Genomic DNA, 20732 nt, shown 5'->3' with positions numbered 1-20732 from the left:
CCACTGGAAAATCTGAAGTTACTAATCAATTATCAAAAAAGTTATTTTGATCAATTAAATGACTTATTGTTGCCGCCTCAGTAAGTTTTTGTTTTGTTTTTTTGTTTGTTTTTTTTAATGTCAGTGTATATCAGCATTTAAAAGGAATATCATTTTGTGAAAATATGGTGAATGGAGCTTGTATGGTAGATTTGGATCTTTATGCATTTTAATCATATCCAGTTAGTCAAAATATCCAGAATGTAATGAATCTAAAATATGTTTTATAATGTTTGTCAGAAGCACGACGTGATCAGATTCAGTCATCCAGCACGAGATGACTGAATCACGAGAGATCACTGAGCTTTACTTTATCCAGCAGGACAGTCCATTTATCTGCTTTTCATCAACATGTGTGCTGCCTGAAAGTATTATATAAAAAGTCTTTATCCGTATTGTTTTGAACCAAACAAATCGCTGTTATTCCCAAAGGAGACTATTTTTTTCTTGGTAATACAAAAGTAGATTTTCCCCATCTGAAAATGGATTATAATACGATTTAAATATTGTATTTTCTTTTACGAATGTATTTCACATCACTGCATCCTTCTATTATCTTTCAGCTGCTGACCTCATCCTCATCCCTTTGGTCGTCGGAGTCTCCTCTGCCTTGTTTGTGGGCATCGTCATCATCGCAACGGTAACCTGCTGCTTCATGAAGCGACTCGCCAGTCAGCGCGCTCAAAAATAGATGTCCGCAGTCTCCGCCTGTCTGAAATCTGAATGTTCGCGAAGAGGCACGAAAGAGGTGATGCACTGAAAATAATGAAAGAAATGGCAGAGAAACCACTTTCAAGACAAAAATGACTCGCCCTGTTTGACTATTTCTTTTGTGTTTTGACCAACCTGTTTAATAATCAATGCCAAAATATTCTGTTTTATATTCTCTTGTATTTTTATATCCAAACCTTCTCTGAGTATATTTTAGTGATTGCTGCATCTCGCACCAGTAGGCGTAATAATCTAGGTTTTTGAAGCCACCATCCAATGGTAGAAAGACTTTTTTATGTTGGCTTCATCCACCTTTTTGAGGATTCCTTTGTCCAAGCTTAGCATTGTTTCAAATGGAGAAGGGTAGAAGTACACAAGATTCGCAAGACTTTTGTGACCAGGTCAAAAGCACAGAAGGTACTTCAGGTTTCGAGTCTCTCAGATGTGAGGAAATGCGTTGGATGCTGTAAAATTTGTATATTTTCTACAGAAAAGCCAAGCAAACGGCCCCCTCAGAAGTCATAGTTTGATTGTTACAGTATAAAGCTACCAAACGGTTCTCAGCCTGTAATGGCTCTATTTTCACACATATTCTGTGTTTTCACGTCGATAATGTTCCAATTGTTCCTTCCCTCTCAAACTGCATGTATTTTTCTTTTCTTTTTCAAAAAAAATATCTCAATGTCTGTGAATGGTTAAGCCTCTAGCGCTGCCACTGACAGTCGCATGAATGCTGATGGGAGCAGTTCAGCCTCCAGAAAGTTAATATGCGCAGGGACCTTCCACCGCCTGCAGCCCAGCAGCACTCTGCATGTAAACACAGTCTCTGTCTGTTACTTAAGGAAGGCGCTGGCTGGGGGCTTTCTGATGCCAGAACCAATTGAGTATCAATTCTAAACACGAGCATTCTTCGCCTGTGACACTTCATGCTGAAGTGAGTTTTCTATACGGACTTGTATAGATTTGACAAAGAGAAATGGAAGAGATATCCATTATGCACTGAGCTAAAATATGTAAATAGTGTATGGAGTTTAGCTGTTTTATTTTTCTTAATGTGAGTAAGACTATGCTGTCTTTGACAGAGCACCAGTGTTTAACATTCTGCAGCAGTTTGTTCTTGTGAAGCACTTGGACACATACGGGACTGGGACCAAAGCCCCTCAGTATCCTTCTTTTACTTGATTTTCTTCCAGCTGAAAAGTCACTTCTTTGTTCTACTTGAGTGAATACTTCTGAGTGTTTTTCCTTCCCTTTTTTTTGTGAGCAATTAATGGTTCCTTTGCTCTTGTGACTGAGACAGATAAAACAGTACAGCGAAAAGTAGTCCTACTTGTGAAACTGACAACCAGAAAAACACGTTGTTTCACACTGATTAGGCAGCTTGTCCCTGAGGTTAAACTCTCCTGAGCAGCACATTCATATGACCTGAGAGTCTTGCTATCGTCGTCATCATGGGGTTTAGGCCACACATCTATGCAGCCAACTCATTATGACTATAGCCTCCGCTGCTAGCCCACAGTACAGATTTACTGTGTCTGCGCACTTATGAGTGAAATCCATCCTCCTCTTCCTGTCCAAAGTAACACTTAAGAAGAGTTTGGTCATGGGAGCGAGCCCCCATTGTCTGACCACTTACAGTTAGAGACATGTTTGAGGAAAGTAAAATGTGTTAACCAACTTGTGGGCAGTTAATTTTTCCTGCTTCTCTAAATTCGTTTGCACCGAGCTGTACTTTGCTGTCTCAGTCTGTCTTTACTGCCCGTCTGTCTCCCGGTGGGTTTTCAATGTGAGACTCCCTCTAAATCTGCCTGTCCTCTCGAACCTGTGCGCTGTAAACCCCCGATTATAAATGTCGTTCACGAACATTAGGGAATAAAATCACAGCTCTGCTTGCTCCCTGAGCCACTTTGTTCCAGATCAACTACTCAAAGCTGATTTGTTCCCCCACATATTCCCCACACATGATTACATAGTTGCACACATACACGGACAGAATGCACGTGTGCACACACAGCGCAGCAGCAGCAGCAGCAGCAGCAGCAGCAGCAGCAGTAGTCCTGGCTGGTATTTCAGATGAAAGTGAGTGAGTATCTGCGTGTTCATCTTTAATCCCTGTTTATGGCTGCAGTTTATGTCCTGCTGCCCTTCCCCCTCCCTTTCTCTCTCTCTCTCACTGTTACAGAGTCGGTTTGGCTCGCCTTTCGATTCATTTCAATCTCTGTTCCCTGAGAAATACAGCCGGCTGTAAAAAGTGTAGCATATAGCGTGCAACATGCACAAAGCTGCTGTCTAAGTTGAGCTTTGGTTTGAGGATATATTAAACCCTTTCATGAAGGTGTGATGTTTTGATTGGACTGTTTACTCATGCTTTAAAACCACTGTTCCTGAACGCATCTTGCTGCCACTGAAATATACACAGGCTGGTTATTGCGAAATTTCTTATGGTGCTTTGGCGAACCTGCCAGTTATATAACCAATAAACCACTCTGGATTTATAAAACATGTCTTTGCTTTTATTTATTCCTTTATTTTCTACTGCATATTCTGCATGGAAGGACATAATACAATCTGTCTGTTTGTGTGCTAGTTAAACATACTTTCCATTCATTCAAGAGGAAAAATACAAAACATATCTTGTGGTTGCAGCAGTTTCCATGTTGGGACCAGCCAAGCAGATGTTTACATTTCAGCTCAAGTTAACCCTCAGCACTTTGTGTTGTAGTTTTAGAGGTAATTGGGCAGAACATTTGTCTTATATTGTTACAGAATAACATGGGATCATGCAATCCAAATAATAGTACAATTATTTAATTTAGTTTAATTACTTAATATTTAACAGAAATAAGAAAAAAAAACATCTCCAGGACAAAACCACCGGTTTAAACTGCTCTCTGTAGAATGGGAAAGAAGAAGTTGTAAAAGCCTGATGGTTAAACATTTACGTACATGCTCAATATCTCATAACAGCGTTCATTTCATGTATTTATTGGGTAATGTATCCATCTACCATGTCATTTAGAGTGCATCACAGCTGCAGACTCAATCAACAAATGAAAATACCTTCCTCTCTACCATCAGTATACGGACTAAACATTTTTGAATATGTTCCTGGATGATTATATTCCATTCACAAAGCTCAATTAACGCCGCAACAATAAATACATTCATTTTAACAATGTTGTTAAGTGTAAAGTGAGAGGCATGACTCTCAGTGGCAAACCCAGAGATAATTATCACCTGACTGCAGTTTTTCTTTAGCTCTGCAGTGTTTTAGCGTCTTACAGCTCATTGTTTGTGTTTTACTGTCCGTAAATTAACAGCGGTTTTCAGCAAAGTAGCAGTTCGGTGCTTCCTGCCCGTCACCAAACAGACAGAGTTGTCAACTAGCTGGTGATAACAATGGGGCTAGATATTTCAGACCAGCGCTAAAAGATGAGTGAATAGTTGGTTTGTCAGATTTTATATGTTGATTTTTCATTGTTGACTTCTCACCCCCTTAAGTGGCCAAATTCTGCCCAAATAATGGACATTAAGGGGCATTTTTATTTCTGCAAATATGACCTCCCCCCCATTGTGTTCCTGCAGCAAAGATGACATTTCCAATTGGACCAGCAAAGTGGCTCATTGATGGCTGCAGAAAAGCCATCAAACAGATCAAATGTGTCACAGACCCGTTCATAGAAGTTAAAAGAAAGCTAGTGATAAAAAAGACATGTCAAACAAAATGTCAAAATAAAAATAAAATACAAAAAAACAACAGATGATTTTATTTTCAAGTATAACATTTGATGAATTATGTCAAACGTAGACACAAATATATTAAGTTCTACTAGACGCTGCTTCTGAAACCACCTGTCCCTCTGTTCCTCTCTGAGCTGCCATGGTATTGCAGTACATCAGTTTACAGAGCATTACATCACTAATGCAAACACTGTACCAATGTTAATCCTCTTCTTCCTGTATGACTTCAGAGGGACGTGGCAGGCAGACAAACAGAGGCTTTGTGGCGGACTGATAAGACGCTGCACTGCCTGTGGTTGGTTGGTTGGTTAACGTACCTGCTCTCCCAACCAATCCCTGCCATCTGAATGTCAACCGAGGCAGGATTAAACATGCAACACACGCTGCAGGCCTAGTGCCCTCACAGTGGCAGAGCCTGTTCAAAGTTGTCACTGATTTCACCTGTCTTCTGTGAAACGTTTTCTACAATCATGTCCAGATTTATTATAAATATAGCGGGAACAAAAATGCAATGTACAATTTTATTTGCAGATAGTTCTGAGTTTCTGAGGTTTAGCAATACCATTTAAATACATTTAATAATTCAAATAATTGGGTCAAGGAAGGTTAAGAAACTAAGATAGCTTATAACTACAGTAACTATTATCCCCTTGTTAATTACTTTGTATATGATATTTTGTACATTAATTATGGAGATTGAGCTGGGAGGTAATTAGCCTAGCTCAGCATTAAGACTGGTAAGAGGGGGAAACAGCTCACCTGACTCTGTCCAAAGAACCTGCGTACAAGCACTTCTAAAGCTCACTCATTTACATGTTGTATCCTGTTTCTTTAACCCGTACACAGAGAATGTACACATTTTCTCTTAATATTGTAAATAAACAAGCTACTTGTTGATTAATGCACAACATTTTGCTTACAGTGAGATGTTCTATGAGCACTTGACAAAAAAAAAAGAAATCAGTACATTACAATTATTTTTAAAGAAAGTTTGGTAACTTTTTCTTTGATAGCCATTGCATTAAGAAAATACTATTTACAGCACTGTATACTTATAGCTCTAAGTACTCATAAATATGAATAATGCTTTATGACTAATCACATTATAAAGTATTTTATAATGACTTATAAGGTCAAGGATCATTATACCCAATAACTGCAGGTCATCATTTCATAATTACTTCATAATTCTTTTGCAAGGATAATATTGTATTAAAATTCCCATAGTTGTATTATATTGCAATATTTTTATGTCTTGTAAACACTGTTATGATGCATTATAATGTCATAAGTTACTGTAAGTGGTCATTGTTTGCTTTAAGCAAACAATGATCACTAAGAGTAACTTATAATCGCATTATAAAACATTATAATGCATCATGTATGACCAGCAATTATGAAATAAAGATTTTATAAGTAATTATAAAATGTTTATAATGTGTTATTATTATTGTTATGATTATTGTTACAAAGCATTCTGAATATGTATTACTTATGACTATAAATATACACTGCTATAATCAGATTATAAGGCATTCTGAGTATGTTAGAACACTTTGAATAATTCAGAGGCGAGTGATCAGCGACATACGGATCACGACGCGTCTAAAAAAAACAAAAGAAATCTTCACACAACAAAAACAAAATCATACAAAAAAATGTATATTTACATGTCTTTCAAATTCCTTGCACTCTCCTGTGTTCAGTCCATCGTGATTTTCAGACCTCCATACTTTGATCGTTCATCCATCCAGCCCAGGAGAAAGGCAGCATCAACTCTGGTAGGTGCAGGACCATGATCGAGGTGTAACCAACTCCCAGAAGCTATTCTGTGGAGACGGAGTAGAAGAATTGGTCTAAATATGGTGAAATCATCTCTAATCCTTGTATACATTTCATCTGCATGGTTAAACATCCATTCATCATCACTTAATAATCTCATTTAACGGTGGTCAATTTTATTTTTAGACAGCAGTTATGTGTGTTAAACCATCGTGTGTGTGAATGACGCCACTGGCTTTAGAGGATTCCTTAATGCGTAAAAAGTATGTTAAGTACATCTGTGCCCATCTGTCAGGCAAATCCTTCACATCTGTGACTTCATCAAATGTTAAATACATGTCGGACTTTTACAAACCTACTGTTACTCAACACATGGGACTTTCTAATAAGGGCTTATGTGTGTAAGTTGCGTGTGTCGTCAAGTTTACACACTTTATATGTGTGTGTACACGTAGGCACATAGTCTGTGTAGTAACAGATACTCATGAATGACTGGAGATAAGAACAGACAAAGCCAGGATGATATACATGTAGGTGGAGTACATACCCCTGTCCGAGGACAGTGTATCTGAGCGTACCACTCCTGGCAGTACAGACACACTTGAACACCCTGACCCAGGAAGAGACACGTCCACATGATGACGTTGAACACGGGGCTCTGTCGCTTGTCGTTCATGGTAAAGTTGAACATCACTATGAAAGGACGACATGAGGGAATGCTGTTGTTGATGATTGTTTTTTTTTGTGTGAATGCTATCTGTAGTGACAGTTTATCTGCCTGAAATGTATGCTTGTAAGGACTGGGAAAAATAGTAAGAGCGTGCAAAGCAATTCTGTCAGATGCCGACTTATTGATACCCAGAGGAAGAGGACACAATGCACAAGTGTGCTCTCTTGAAATATAATGAGTTGTCCCCTGAAAACAGCTACTAGATGTGTTAGAGTGAATAATCACTGATTTTGACTTTGAAGGCTTGAAGGCACCGTCCAGAATGTAGAAGGCAACATTTACATATTTTTAATAAGCCATTGTATTCAGAGACAGTGTATTCATTTTAGCAATGATAATGAGGTAGACAAGCAACATTTTTCTCTCTCTTTTTCTCTCTCCATCTTATTTTCTTCCTGTATTTAAAAAGGCACTGATGTTATCAAAAGCTTTCCCCCAGCAGCACCGAATACCAATCATTTTTTGTTCATATCGTTGTGAAGATTCTTCCCTGAATAATGAATGTGACCCTCACCTCCAAAGCAGGCAAAGAGACAGAACAAGACGGGATAGAAGAAGCCGAATGCCATGCCCAAGGCGTACTCATGGACGACAGCAGAGACGATGAACACTGAGAGCATGGCAGCCGTTCGGAATTTCCTTTTGGACAGCTGCAGGGATCACAGAAAGAGAAGGGTTTGGCTCAAAGTTCAGAGGTCAGGCTGGTTCAGCGGGGAATTACAGGACTACTGTACGCACGTCATTCATCATGTGACATGCTGCTGATTATATTATTGTTTTGTTTGATACGATCTATTGTATGTAATTGTAGTTTTTTCTGTGTTGGCACTCTGCTCACCAAGAGGAAGTCTCTGTATCCGTAGTAATAGAGCCAGTCGTGAACCACTACATTCCAGGTACGGTAATAGTTGGCGAAAGACGTTGAGTTCCACCAGTCCTGGAAAATCAACACAGAGTAGTACAATGAGTGTGTGGATCAAATTAAAAGACAGAATAGAGATGGATCCCTTCAATTTTGACGTCTGAGAAACACTGAGATGACTGCTGTCAAATAAGTTGTTCTGGTATTTATAAGTTATACTGGAGAGAGACAAGCCTGACTGATGTTCTTAAATGAAATATGTCCTTAAAACTCATCTAGAGTTTAAGAGCTTGTAGAGCTGGTGGCATACTGTGCTTCCAGTTACTGTAGAGGTAAACTGTTTGGACTCATCCAAGATTTGCTGTATACTTTGTGTTTTTTTTACATTACATACAAGCAAAAGATAAATATTGCAGCTAGCCTTGCTCAGTGTGAAGGTTCAAGTGATTGTCACAGTCCAACCTCATTTAAACAGATAAGTGGTGTCAGGTGCACATAATTCTTAATTAAATTAAACGCTATCATAGAGATAGAGATTTCAAGGAAACTGTGTGGCCTCATTATTGTCAAATACGTATATATATATATATATATATATATATATATATATACACACAGTATATATACGTATATATAAGGAGAGCTTCACTGTCCCCACCTCACTGCTATTGTACATAAATCAATCTGCCAGTTGAAATGTATTCACACCTTGCAGAAACACGTCAGTCAAAGCACATGAGCTCAAAACTAAGTCAGTGCTTGTTCAGGAGCAAACTGCATCAACAGAATATGATGATGGAAAAGTTAAACTGTTGAGGGACCATCAGGCCACCCTGCAGTAAATTCTCTTGTCATTAATCAAAATTTCCCCATCTGTAAAAGCAAGCACGTCTAAAAAATAATGTCGTCACAGGAGAGATGATGCCCCACAAAAATCAGCCATGACACACACCTTGTAAAACATTCTGTCCGCAAAACGCAGCAGCTCCCCGAAGAGGTTGAGCCAGCAGTGCAGGAAGGCAAAGAAACACAACAGAAGGATCATTATACCTGAGACAGAAAGTGAGAGAGAGAGAGAGAGAGAGAGAGAGAGAGAGAGAGAGAGAGAGAGGAAGTTTATGAGGAACACTTTTATTCTGGGCACTGCTCCCAGCTTTCTCATAAGAATTGTAACTTGACACTGATGCTCTTATATCAGCACTTCAAAAAGCTATTTACTTAAAGAGAGATAAACATGCCAGGCTTTAATACCTATATCTGATTGCATAATAGCATCTTTAATCTTATCATTGACTTCAAATCACAAGAGACTTGTTTCCTCTATTTCCCAATTAAGTGATACATTAACCAGCGCTGACTCACACAGATAAGAGATAATACAGGTTGTAAGCAGAAGTGATGTTACCAATGATTTACATGTTTGTTTTATGCGTGACTTTCTTATAATATTGCCGGAAAAGTCTCCAGAACAAGTTCCACATAGGTGGAGTGTAGAAAGCACAGTACCTGGTAATATTGAGTTGAACACAGCCAGAACCATTGTTCGTTTACTAAAAGGCTGGTTGGTCTCAGGTCTGAAGGCGGGCACACAGAGGCGGACCAGGATGAAGTAGCAGTAAAACAGGCATCCTAAGATCTGCAAATTCAGCGTTAAAAGGAAAAGGATATAAAACATCAGCACAAAATAACTGGAGATTGTGGTTTGATCGAAGATAAGAGAGATCAAAGTTATTAGGCACCTGTAGTTTATGATCGCTTCAGGTTATCACACGATACACTCGTGCTATGAGCACTTCTAGGTCAGATCCTTTCTAGGTCATTAACCCCACGTAGACCTTCGTTTTCTTACACAATTTTACATAATCTGACTAAAAGGTGTTAAGTGTGAAAATGACATGAACTCTCAAAAGCCCAAATAAAGTTTCATCTTACCATACAAAGTGTGACGCCAACATACTTCCATCTTATGTGGGTATTCCTACAAAGAGCAGACAGGAAGTCACTACACACATTTACTGTGAAATTGTGTTGCCCCACAGGTTGCTTATCTTATTTATGGTATTTTTCAGCATGATGTAGTTTTTAGGCACGAATAGGCCTCTTTCACAGTAAAACATTTTGGTTTGTCATTGTAGGAAAAGCACATGACTTATTACTATTTACAGTTTGATAGTGAAACAGCATGCACAATATCAGGAGCCTATAAAACCCAGCTAAAAATCAATTAAGTCACAATAAAGTTTCTCTACAGCATTAATAGAGCAGCATTCTTTTCATGTGAAGATATAGTGGAGTAATGTCTACCCGAGCAGAGAATGAAGTTGCTCTTCCTCTGTGTGGTGTTATCAAAATGCCTCTGGGTTTTGTTTGCTTGCCGTTCGTGTATTTAAGTCAATGTTAGTGCACGTGAGCGTGCCAGCCTGGCTAACTCATGGTCGCTGCACTGTGCTCATAGGTTACAGCTGATAAGCTAAGGCCATGATAAGCATAGCACTACCCTCTGGTCCCCCCTCAGGTAAACACCTTTAGCTCTGTCAGCACTGTTGCCATTGTTTGCACTGTTCATGATGTTAGCAGCGTTAGCTGCGAGCTGCCAGCTCAGCCTTCTCCATGTTGAGAGCCGTGTGGAGACAATGATCAGAATTTCGCATTGAGCGCCTTTATTTTTCACGTATTTGTGCTTTTGCGACTGAGATTTGCCAAAATGTCTTACTAAGGCCTGATAGGGAATGCAAAACACTTTGCTTCAGCATTTTGTGGGTTTGTGGCAATGTCAGTTCAGTGCTAACATGACTGTATTATCACTAATTAAAATAAAATAATGAAAGATAAGCAAAAGGAACCCAGATCAAAGGGACAATATGTCTTACCGGGGATAAGATTCCCTGTAGATGAGTGTTGGACAGAAGAGGAAGTACAGATAGCTGGAAAGTGTTGGGGATCTTGGACTTTCTCCTGAAAAGCAAAGACAATTCAGTAAGTATGACTATCAAATGGAGGGTCCAGTTTTTAGTCCTAAATCTGGCAGTTAAATATCTTTTAGCAGACTCATGTTGCCTTAAATGATTAAAAAAAGAGTTTTCTTTAAAGGTTTTTGTTATTATAGTTATAATTTAAGGGTCTCTGATTCAGACATAAGCTTCTCATTGCATTTCTCTTGCATTATGTGACATAATAGCTCCATCTGTGAATACTAAAGCTTTAGTGTGCCTTTATGTAGCAAACAAATGTCTGCCTTGAAAATCAAACATCAGTGGGTTTATCACAAAATCTGTCAGCCATTATGTGAAATTGTCTGCCTTAAAGCTTCTAATCCTTTGTGCTGAACTATTAGCTGTACTCAAGCTCCAACTTTACCTAATGGCATTTAAAATAGTAAACATTTCATTTAACAGAGCTTGTGAAAATCTGTGTTAATATAATCTCTTTCCAAAACCAATTCAAACCATGGGCGCTTCTATGAAGCTATTCTCTGCCTGATTTTACCGTTTTATTCAGGACGATACAGTTTTCTCCTGGAGGGACTTTACTGCAGTACATATTCACATATGACTTTTACAGTAAAAGGTACTAGATACACATTCTTCACCACTAGCAGACTTTTACAATAGGATCTCATGGGGGTGCGCACACTTGAGGTTATTTATTGCATGTGGGTGTATTCATTGTTAATTTTAACTTAAGCATGAATCATTAGGTGGTAACCTGCTGAGGTCTGTTGTAGTCATTTTTCTCTGGTGTCTGGGAGTGTCACTGTGAGTAATGACACTGCCCGAGGAGTAAATACACCTGATAGCGAAACAATTCGACACAGTACCTTCCTTTGGTGTATTCTTCATAATAACAGGAGCGGTTTCTCTCATGAACGAGTAGCTCTTCATCAGGAATCGAATCTGGGGAAAATTAATACAGTTATTATGTGAAGAGAGACACAATGTATCAATTATGACAGCCTCATTGTCTGTCTTTATTGCATGAGTTGACAAGGTGAAGTAAACAACATACATCTTTTGTTGCCTCATCCTCATGTTCCTGTTTTTGTGTATATTGACATAATGATGCATTATTTAGCTCACTTCTGTAATTAATCAGGAGAGGGAACAACAACAGGGAACTGTATATATCGTGACAGAAACACAGTTGGAGAAGTCTGCCACGAACTGAAGTTCAGACATGATGCATCATCAATTTGCATACAGCAGAGAACCACTCACTCTTTTTGGGCAATTTAGTAAAGTCTCAAATCTATATTATACACTTCATATGAGACGGACAGCTTCAGAATTCTAATCAGACTGATTGGGCCCAGCTCAGATGAAGATCAGCACCAGGTTTCTCAAAATCGCCTAAGCCCTGGGATTATCTCACTTCATCCAACGGAGCTAAATTAACCGTAGTACTAAGACGGTTTTTGGAGACCGAGGACGGTGTGATAAAGAGGATGAGAAGGTATTACAGTATGCATCTGTGATGTTTAAACGTTGACACGGAGATCTACTTTCTCGTTTGGTGCCTTTCCAGCTGGAAGACTCCCATCAGCAAGCATTCCTTATTGAAATGTTCTTGTTACTGGCAATGAAGGGCTGCTTTTATAAATTGGATTTCCTATGAATATAATTTATCGACAGTCCAGAGTGTATCTAGCACAGGGTGTTCCTAAAAGGAATGCTGGGCTGCAATAAAACCACTTACATCATACTGCAGGAGTTATTAAAGGAAATGTGACACACTTTTTAGCTCTAAACAACCTTTAAACTTTGTAACAACCTACATTTTCTAGGAGAAAGCTGCTAGAGTTATAAAAACTGACCTGCTGGTCATCTGAAATCACAAATGAAGTGTTCGTGTCAGCTGTTCGGTGACAGCAACATCCAATCACATTCATACTAGTGTACCAGATGGGTTTTGCAATTACTTTTACTCTGTTGATTTCTCATGTTAGCTCTGCCACGGCTGCCTCCAACATCAATAATCATTAATCATCAATCTCTGATTCCGTACCTTTACTGTATGTGTAAAAGGGGGATTAGTTCTACTAGCAGAATCCTCAATGCTGCTCTGATTCTTTAACAATTTCCTAAAATGGCAATTCTCCAAGTCTAACGATATGAATATTAACTTGTCAATTTAACATCTAGAGTCTCTGACCTCAATGGTATATGATACTACCTTCCCCCTAGAGGGAGGGTGGACTCAGAGCCTCCAGACTGACTGCAGGTGGAGGCGGGGCTTTTGAAATGCTCTATGGACAGAAGTAACGTCTGCAGCAGTAGCAGCAAGCAGCAGAGCAAAAGAGTGACCAGAGCACCGATTGCTTTAAGTGCAACGCCGTGATTGAAAGTGTGCATTGGATATATGTTCCTGTGAGAATGTGCCAGGTGAATGAAGCAACAGAATAGAGTTGGGCTGCCTACACTGGCTCATAAGCTTTGCTGCATCAAATATATACGATAAATAAAGCCCCAATAAATGCCATTTGTTTTATTCATCTAAACAACATATCACATCTTTGTTATAATAGAAGTAGAGATTTAAAGATTGTTTTTCCATTTCCCCCACAGTTAATTGTTTGCTGCCTGCTGTGTGGACTTTTGCAACCATGTATTCCTCAAACAAACACTCACTTGCTCCAGTATCACAATGAGCCGCGAGGCTGGTGGCAGCTGGTAGTGTACAACCACATAGATGGGGAACACACCCAGCACGCAGGTCTGCACTGCAGACAGGACCAGGCCCGTGCCGATAGACAGCCCCAACTTAGAGGGGAAGCTGTGGTACAAAGACCCCCAGTACACCAGGGTGAAGTAGGGAACGAGCAGGGTGTAGACAAACATCACAACCCAGGCCCAGGTGGCCATCCCCAGCTTCCCAAAAGCGAAGAACAGCAGGTCGAACTCCAAGACCAACCTGAGATTGCAGAAAAGAAATCAATTATAATCATGAAGGCAATGGGCACATTTTTATTAAAATGACATTTAAAGAAAGACTAAACTTTAGTAAGGGCATTTAGATGATGCGCTCTATTTGCCACTGTGGTCTGTTTTAGCTTCGAACAGGGTTTTGAACAAACATTTTAATTATATCAAAGCATGACTGGCTTTAATAAATGGCAGTCATAGTTAAATGCATTGCATATTTGACCCATTCATGTCTCTGAAGAGACCCCTCTGGTGATAACAGTAATAGATTTTAAATACCCAGTCACTGCAGCATGTAAAAGGCTTTTTGTGATTCAACGCAACCCCTCATCAATTTTCTGTCAACAGCGGGTGGATGTATCGAATAATTTTCACACAGTTGAGTTTCCCGATGGAGAAACATAAGAATTAAACTCACAGTCCTGCGTGACTGCAAACGACAACCGAATCATTACAGAGCTGCCCAAAGCAACAGCAAACATACTCGGAGGGATTAATTGCTCTATCTTTCTGCTGCCAGATGAGCAGAGAGGCAGGGAGAGAAGGAGGGAGGGACGCACGGGGAAGAAGATAAGAAGTTTCTAAAGGCTTTGGGGAAATCATTTTTTATTAGTTCAGGGTCACAGGGTTTGAGGCGTGTCATTGTCGTAGACACACACACACACACTTGTCCCACTGACCTGCCCTGGTCGATGTAGTCGACAGCCAGCGTGCTAAAGCAGAAGATGAGGAGTATGGCGATGAACATGTGGTAGATGGTCCTGATGTGGTTGATCTCAAACAGTTCACTGATGAAGAGGAGTAGAGCTCTCATTAAATTAGCTCTACGTTGTATTCATGTGAATGTATGTAGTGCTGTATAGACATGTAAGAGGTTCTTTAATAGAGAATATACACACACATGCTCATGGGAGTATCTGAATGATCTGTATTCATGTCTTGTATACAGTTTTGCGGTCCACAATAACAAGTTGTATAGCTCCTCTCCAACCCATCATGCATACATCTATATTCCTCAAAAATGTTCAGCTTTCTTTCCCTCATGATGATTATTACTGTATATATACGAGGTTGTTTGCAGTCTCTCTATCTGTCGTTTAATGATTGTACAAAATACATCTGAATTACAATAAATATATATTGCTGATTTTGTAACTCCGGTGACAGCATGATAAATAAAACAATATTTGGTCATGGTATATTGGAGAAGACTTGTCTTTCACACTTACTCCAACAGCGATGGCCTGTCCACGAACACTTTGCCGTCATCCATTCTCTGAGAACTAAAAGAAATACAGACACGCAAAGAGGATAAACATATCTCCCACATCAATGAGGAACATGTGCGCTAGTAAAAGTTGCCTCCTCCTCCTCTTTACCTGGATGAGGGTCTTTTGGACATATTTCCATTAACTGCTGGCTGTAATTGGGTAAAAGGCTGGATGGACTCAGTCAGAGCTTTGTCAAGTAGATCACTGAGCTGATCCTGGACCTGCTCCAGGACTTTCTCCTTCACCTTCTTCAAGACACACAGGAGAAAGAGCTTTCTCAATTCTCTCAACCCTAAATATAGCACGAATTGCATCCCATATTTTTAAAATATAACTTTTACACTGTATCCTGTTTACTCTGCACAATCTTAGCTTTTGTATTGTCTTTTTCAAGATTATTCATGCATTTATGGTTTATTTGACAGAGACAGATACAATATACAAGACAAACTGAAGACAGCTACACTGCAAAAATGTAAAATAGTATATTGTCTAATTACTAGTCAAAATATCTCATAGACACAATCACCTAGCAAGTAACATTTCAGTGAAATGTAGGGACTTGTTTTTACACAATGCATCACGAATATCTTGTTTTATGTGAAATAAATACTACTTTTTAGCATTGCAGGCTTATTATGACACAACACTTCATAATACTAGTGAAATATACAGTATCATACTGTGTTAAAGTGGATGCTAATTTGCAAAACCAATCCCTAGAAGGGCTTTTCTGAAAGGATTAGAACAGTGAAGTAAAAGGAGGTTAGACAGAATACAGCAAGATGCAATAAAGCAAACATTAAAAACATTACGTGTAAAAGCCACACATGAGTACAGGTTTGTTGCTGAATTAACCAGGATAGATTGGTAGCTCTCAGCTTTAACAGGAGGAGAAACTGCATAATTGAAGGACTGTTGGGCAATGGAGTTATGGGTTACCTGTGCATGTTTCTGCCACCGTCTTAGATCTTCCTCTTGTAAATGATTACGGTCCTCAACTGCAGAGAGAAGAACATAAATTGCTTAAGATTAACCGGCACAATATACTGTACATTTTGCACCTGAATTAATATCCAACTAATACAATTTACTAGTTTAATTAATAAAAACTTCCCTATTCTACCTGGTTTATGGCTCATTAGTGTGTGTGTGTGTTGATGTTTTGGTTTTTATTGCTGTGTGGTTTGCTGTATGCGCGTGTGTATATATTTATGTTGTTTATGCTACCTTTGTGCCTATACAGAATCTTTATATTTTCTCTTTAAATGTAAAGCACTTTGAGTTGACGTGTGATGAAATGTCCTACATTGGTAACATTTCCATTGACATTCAGAGCAAAACTAAGGATTCATTTTAAATACAATTCCCAAGCATATTGTTTTTCTTGCTACCACCTTCCACAAACAAATACTACATGTATTGAAATTTAAATTTCTCTCTTGGTAATTGCACAAACTAATGCAAAAAAAGAAAAAAAAAAACTAAATATGCAATGATTTTCTGCAAACCAACACAGTAGAACACAATACAGCCCAATCAAACAAATTAATATATTATACATTTTCTATAAATAGCATATTGTCTGTACCATGACCAGAGATCTCATCTGACTGACGGGCTTTGATGTTTCGGTGCAACAGTCCCTTAGGTGGCTCTGCAGTCATCATGGTTACCAAAGGATCACGCCAAAACACGGAGGACTATCTACTGGGACTCCTGCGCGTATAGAAGTTGTAGGTTAGTCTCACACACATTATCTTGCTCCCCTGAGGATAAATAATGGAAATCAACTAACGTTTGATGTGACATTGTGATATGCGCCAGGTTTGTATTTGCCTAATCTAGCCTGTTGTTTGTTGGTCCGATAAGGATTGCAGAACATAATAGGTGAACTCTTTGACCTTACTCACCACATTTTGGATCCACACATGGCTCAGTTTCTGGTTATAATAGCATTGCCCTCTATGGACTGAGACACCCCAGGAAGTGATGTAAAATCAGGTGTTTTCACCCGTTAAATAGCCGTGACATCACGGGACAGAAGTGCAACATGCTTGAAATGTTCAACCCTTAGAGGGCAGTGCAGCAGGTTTTTTACCCTGTTATTCACTGTAAATTTACCCCTTGTTGAGGCTCGTTGAGGTGGAGTCCAGAATATTAAACTATGAATTGAGAGATTAAATGAGGTCACAGGCCCGTTGCTGGCGGGTTGCCTCATTCCAAAAGCATTAATATTCCTGATGAGCCTCAGTCCCGAAGAGGTGAGCACGTTCTCGTGTGAATCCGAAAATGAAAATGTGCCTGATCTGAATGCAGAAACATATCAGGGTCAGAGGTTTTTGAATGGTAGTAACCCTACACTTCTTTTCCACAGCAAGTCACTTGAGCTCAAGCTATACAACGTAAACAAGTGATAAAGCCAGTCTACCTGACTCAGTGGAGGTTCACACACTAGATAAGGTACACAGAGGGCTGCCAGAGAAGTAAAAGACACAGAGTGACCTCATTTTATAATCCATACTGTTGCTCATACTCGGGAGAAATGTCAACACAGCAGATGAGCTCTTCACAGATACACAGATGATGTATTATGTGGCTGCAGATGATGAGAAAGAGATGAAGGGAGACATGTTTTTGAGCAGATCAGACTTAATGCCATACTTATACAGTTTGAGGGTGAGGGATCTTATTCATTTGCTTGTCCTCTTTTCTTCTTACTCACTTGCAGCCTGTCTTACTTTCCTCTCATTTGCTTATAACGAATGACTGAAAATAATGAAATCAAAGTTTTGATTCACACATAGTTGCTGTTTGTAATGGGAAATAATGAATCCACTGATTTCAAGTAATAATTCCACCAACTTGCCCTTTCACCATATTATTTAATCAATTTCATTGGACCTATTACAACAAAACAAAATGTGGGTGTCATCAGCCACATGTAACTGGATTTGCATTCAGGGCTCACCTCCACCTCAACTGGCAGTTAAAAGAACATCCAGATTTGGACAAAGTGGACGAGTGTGGTAATAGCTAATAGGTGTATGATAGCTTCAGGGAACCTTAAAACCTGTGGTTAAGTTTTCATTGATGATCATGGACTCGCCTGATAGTATCATTTCCCTAATAAGTGTCTGCACTTAAACTAATGTTGATGATGATGACTATCATCACTATTTCAGATGGATTTTCATCAGTAAGATGATCATAGAAAAGACAATTTAATAATGATATGCTAATCATATGTTGGAGCCATAATTAAGTATTAATTTAATAGCTAAAATCAAGGCTTTCAATGACCATGATCAGTCATCTTGAGCTCAACTGAGAAACAAGAGGAAATAAACATTTGAGGTCACCTTTCAAACATAAACCTTTCAAACCTCTGAAAGTTAATTACTGTAAAGAAAAGAAAGAAAAATTGTATATTGTTGACAAAAATCAACTGATTCAATCATAACTTTCCTTCAGAAGTGTTAAACAAATATACTTAAAACCTGGTCATGATCGTTTTCTTTCAATACTGATGTACAAATATGAAACTTTTACTAAGAATTTCCAGCAGTCAGAGTTCACTCTATTCTATATCTATTCTATATTCTGTCATTTTCAAAAGAACACCTTGTACAAAATTGTAGATAGTAGAAACTGTGGGATTAAAACCATAAAAGTGACAGATGTCAGATATACATATGTCAGGCAGACATCCACGAGAAACATTTGTCGGTGTGTCAGATTTGTACTCACACAGACTTCTAACCTCGGCGCTCAGTCAGCGGTCTACCGGCTGAGACGTAATGTTTCAGTTGATGATCCCTGCTGAGAGAGTGTGTTTTCAAGTAAATCTGCGTCAGTTTTTGTAATCTGTGCCCTCTGCTTTCCTCTGTTGCTATTTTGCACTTTGACCCTTATGGCTGCTGGTTCAGGTCAGGACAGGTAAACCTCCTCTACTTGATATATGAGGTCATGCAGTAGAGCAGTGGAGTTTGTCCTGGAGTTTTGTCTATTCACAGAAAATGACTTATTGCAAAATGTATTCATAGCATTATTGCTTTTTCATTATTGAATTGTATGCACTTTCTACTTGCCATAGCTGAATACGTCTTTAATGGTTCTACGACAACCAGGTCAAAGGTTTTCCACGAGCACTGAATGAATGTCAAGGAAAAAACATCGAATAGCTGCTTTGACGAAGCACTTCAAAATATGCATTTCTTCAATTTTTTTTCTTCAGTCAAAAAAGTGTTTTGCTTTTTGCTACTTCACTTGGACATTTGACATTCACATACACTAATTTATCTGCTGAAGGAGGAAAGTGTTTCTGTGCTCGCCCTTTAACTTTAACAAATACTGGAAGACCAGAAATGCGAAGGTCATTAACTCTGTGGATAAATACAGTGATGGACAGATGAAGATACACAGTGTTCTGTGACACCAGATGGACCCAAACGAACCAGCTGTACAAGTTTGTTTTGTATCCCAGGTCCCAAAGTGTTTAACTTGGAAATATTTGGAACGAACTAAAAGCTAATAGTTTCAGAAATAACCGTTGTTTACACAGTGTGAGCACATCTTATATGCACACAAGAATGAAAAGGATCAGTTTAGTGAGAGGCTGGGCTCAAACACAAAATACATCATCATATCAACTTAAAGCCTAATCATGTGAACAAAACTGTATCGAGTTATACACGGATTGTGTGACTGATTTATAAAATCAAAGCCCTAGTAAACAGAAAATCAACAAAGATAAACAAATTCACCTCTTATAAGTATGTCAAAGGGCAGACAGACAGCCCTCCCCCTCTGAGTACTCTGTTGCTCTACTTATTGATTTATTTTGGGGTTGAATGTGACTGACTCTCTGTTGGCTCATGTCAGTTCTGGCAATAATTCTAATTGACGATGATGATGATGATGATGATGATGATATGTTGATTATATAATTAACAGCATCATTGAAGAACACAAAAGGAAAAAAAGTTCCAGCACAAAATGTCTAGTTTTTCTCAGATTTTCCTCGTACACTTCACACTTTTTAAAATACTTTCTAGATAAGACGACCCCCTGTCACACTGTTGCAACTGTTTTACAGCTGCTTTAACTCTCCTGGTTCTCTATCAACCTGTTAGTATATCTGGATTTATTGACAACATGATTTAACATCTTTCATTGGACTCTCCCCTCGACCTAGAAGAAACTAGTACCCATACCGTACCCCCTAATATCTTAAGTCTTTATATTTATGGCAATCATAAAGTCGTGAAAATAAATACACTGTTATTTCTCTAAAGGGAACCCATGAGAATAGGGTAAAGATTTTAACTAATAGATATCACATGAAACTTCCCAAAATGATTAGTTACATTAAGGCAATTCTTTTTTGTAAAAGAGGTTTTCTGAAATATGTTTAAATATGCAAATGAGCCATTATGTAAGGCTAACCTTTGGTGAATTTAGGAGAAATCTACATACACAAATAGAAAAACTGCAGTAAAATAAACACCGAAATGTGCATTTTGTATATCGTCTTTCTGCCAATCTCAAAGAAGACATGTTATGGACGTAAAATAGCATAACATCTCAAAATTGATCAGTGCATGATAAGCAAAATGTTTTTACCAGGGGCGTCGCCCCTGAAGCAAATAATCATTTCTGCATTTATTTTTCTATGA

General features: G+C 38.7%; 2 protein-coding genes across 4 annotated transcripts in view; one reads left to right on the top strand and one right to left on the bottom strand.

The window, feature by feature from the left end:
- Positions 1-5446, top strand: part of igsf8 (immunoglobulin superfamily, member 8) — a 14868-nt gene extending 9422 nt beyond the window's left edge. For both annotated transcript variants that reach the window (XM_031853807.1, XM_031853815.1), the window contains one exon: positions 603-5446. In XM_031853807.1, coding sequence (XP_031709667.1) covers positions 603-730 — 128 coding nt within the window. In that variant the 3' untranslated portion in view covers positions 731-5446. The remainder of the gene's footprint in view (positions 1-602) is intronic.
- soat2 (sterol O-acyltransferase 2) lies at positions 3242-20732 on the bottom strand. 2 transcript variants are annotated; one of them, XM_031853828.1, is made up of 16 exons: positions 18805-20732; positions 16646-16773; positions 15997-16055; positions 15163-15302; positions 15013-15066; positions 14464-14571; positions 13490-13772; positions 11683-11758; positions 10736-10820; positions 9798-9843; positions 9372-9501; positions 8818-8915; positions 7842-7940; positions 7518-7653; positions 6821-6966; positions 3242-6320 (listed from the first exon to the last, which is right to left on the bottom strand). In XM_031853828.1, the coding sequence occupies exons 2-16, from the start codon at positions 16722-16724 to the stop codon at positions 6264-6266; spliced, it is 1596 nt and encodes a 531-aa protein (XP_031709688.1). In that variant the 5' UTR covers positions 16725-16773; positions 18805-20732; the 3' UTR covers positions 3242-6263. The 2 variants fall into 2 exon arrangements, with proteins under 2 accessions (XP_031709688.1, XP_031709696.1); XM_031853836.1 differs by having other exon boundaries at positions 8818-8885.

The sequence above is a fragment of the Anarrhichthys ocellatus genome, unplaced genomic scaffold (genome assembly GCF_004355925.1).
Source record: "Anarrhichthys ocellatus isolate YVR2014 unplaced genomic scaffold, GSC_Weel_1.0 scaffold1, whole genome shotgun sequence".
Taxonomy (NCBI): domain Eukaryota; kingdom Metazoa; phylum Chordata; class Actinopteri; order Perciformes; family Anarhichadidae; genus Anarrhichthys; species Anarrhichthys ocellatus.
This window is presented reverse-complemented; position numbering and strand designations above follow the sequence as displayed.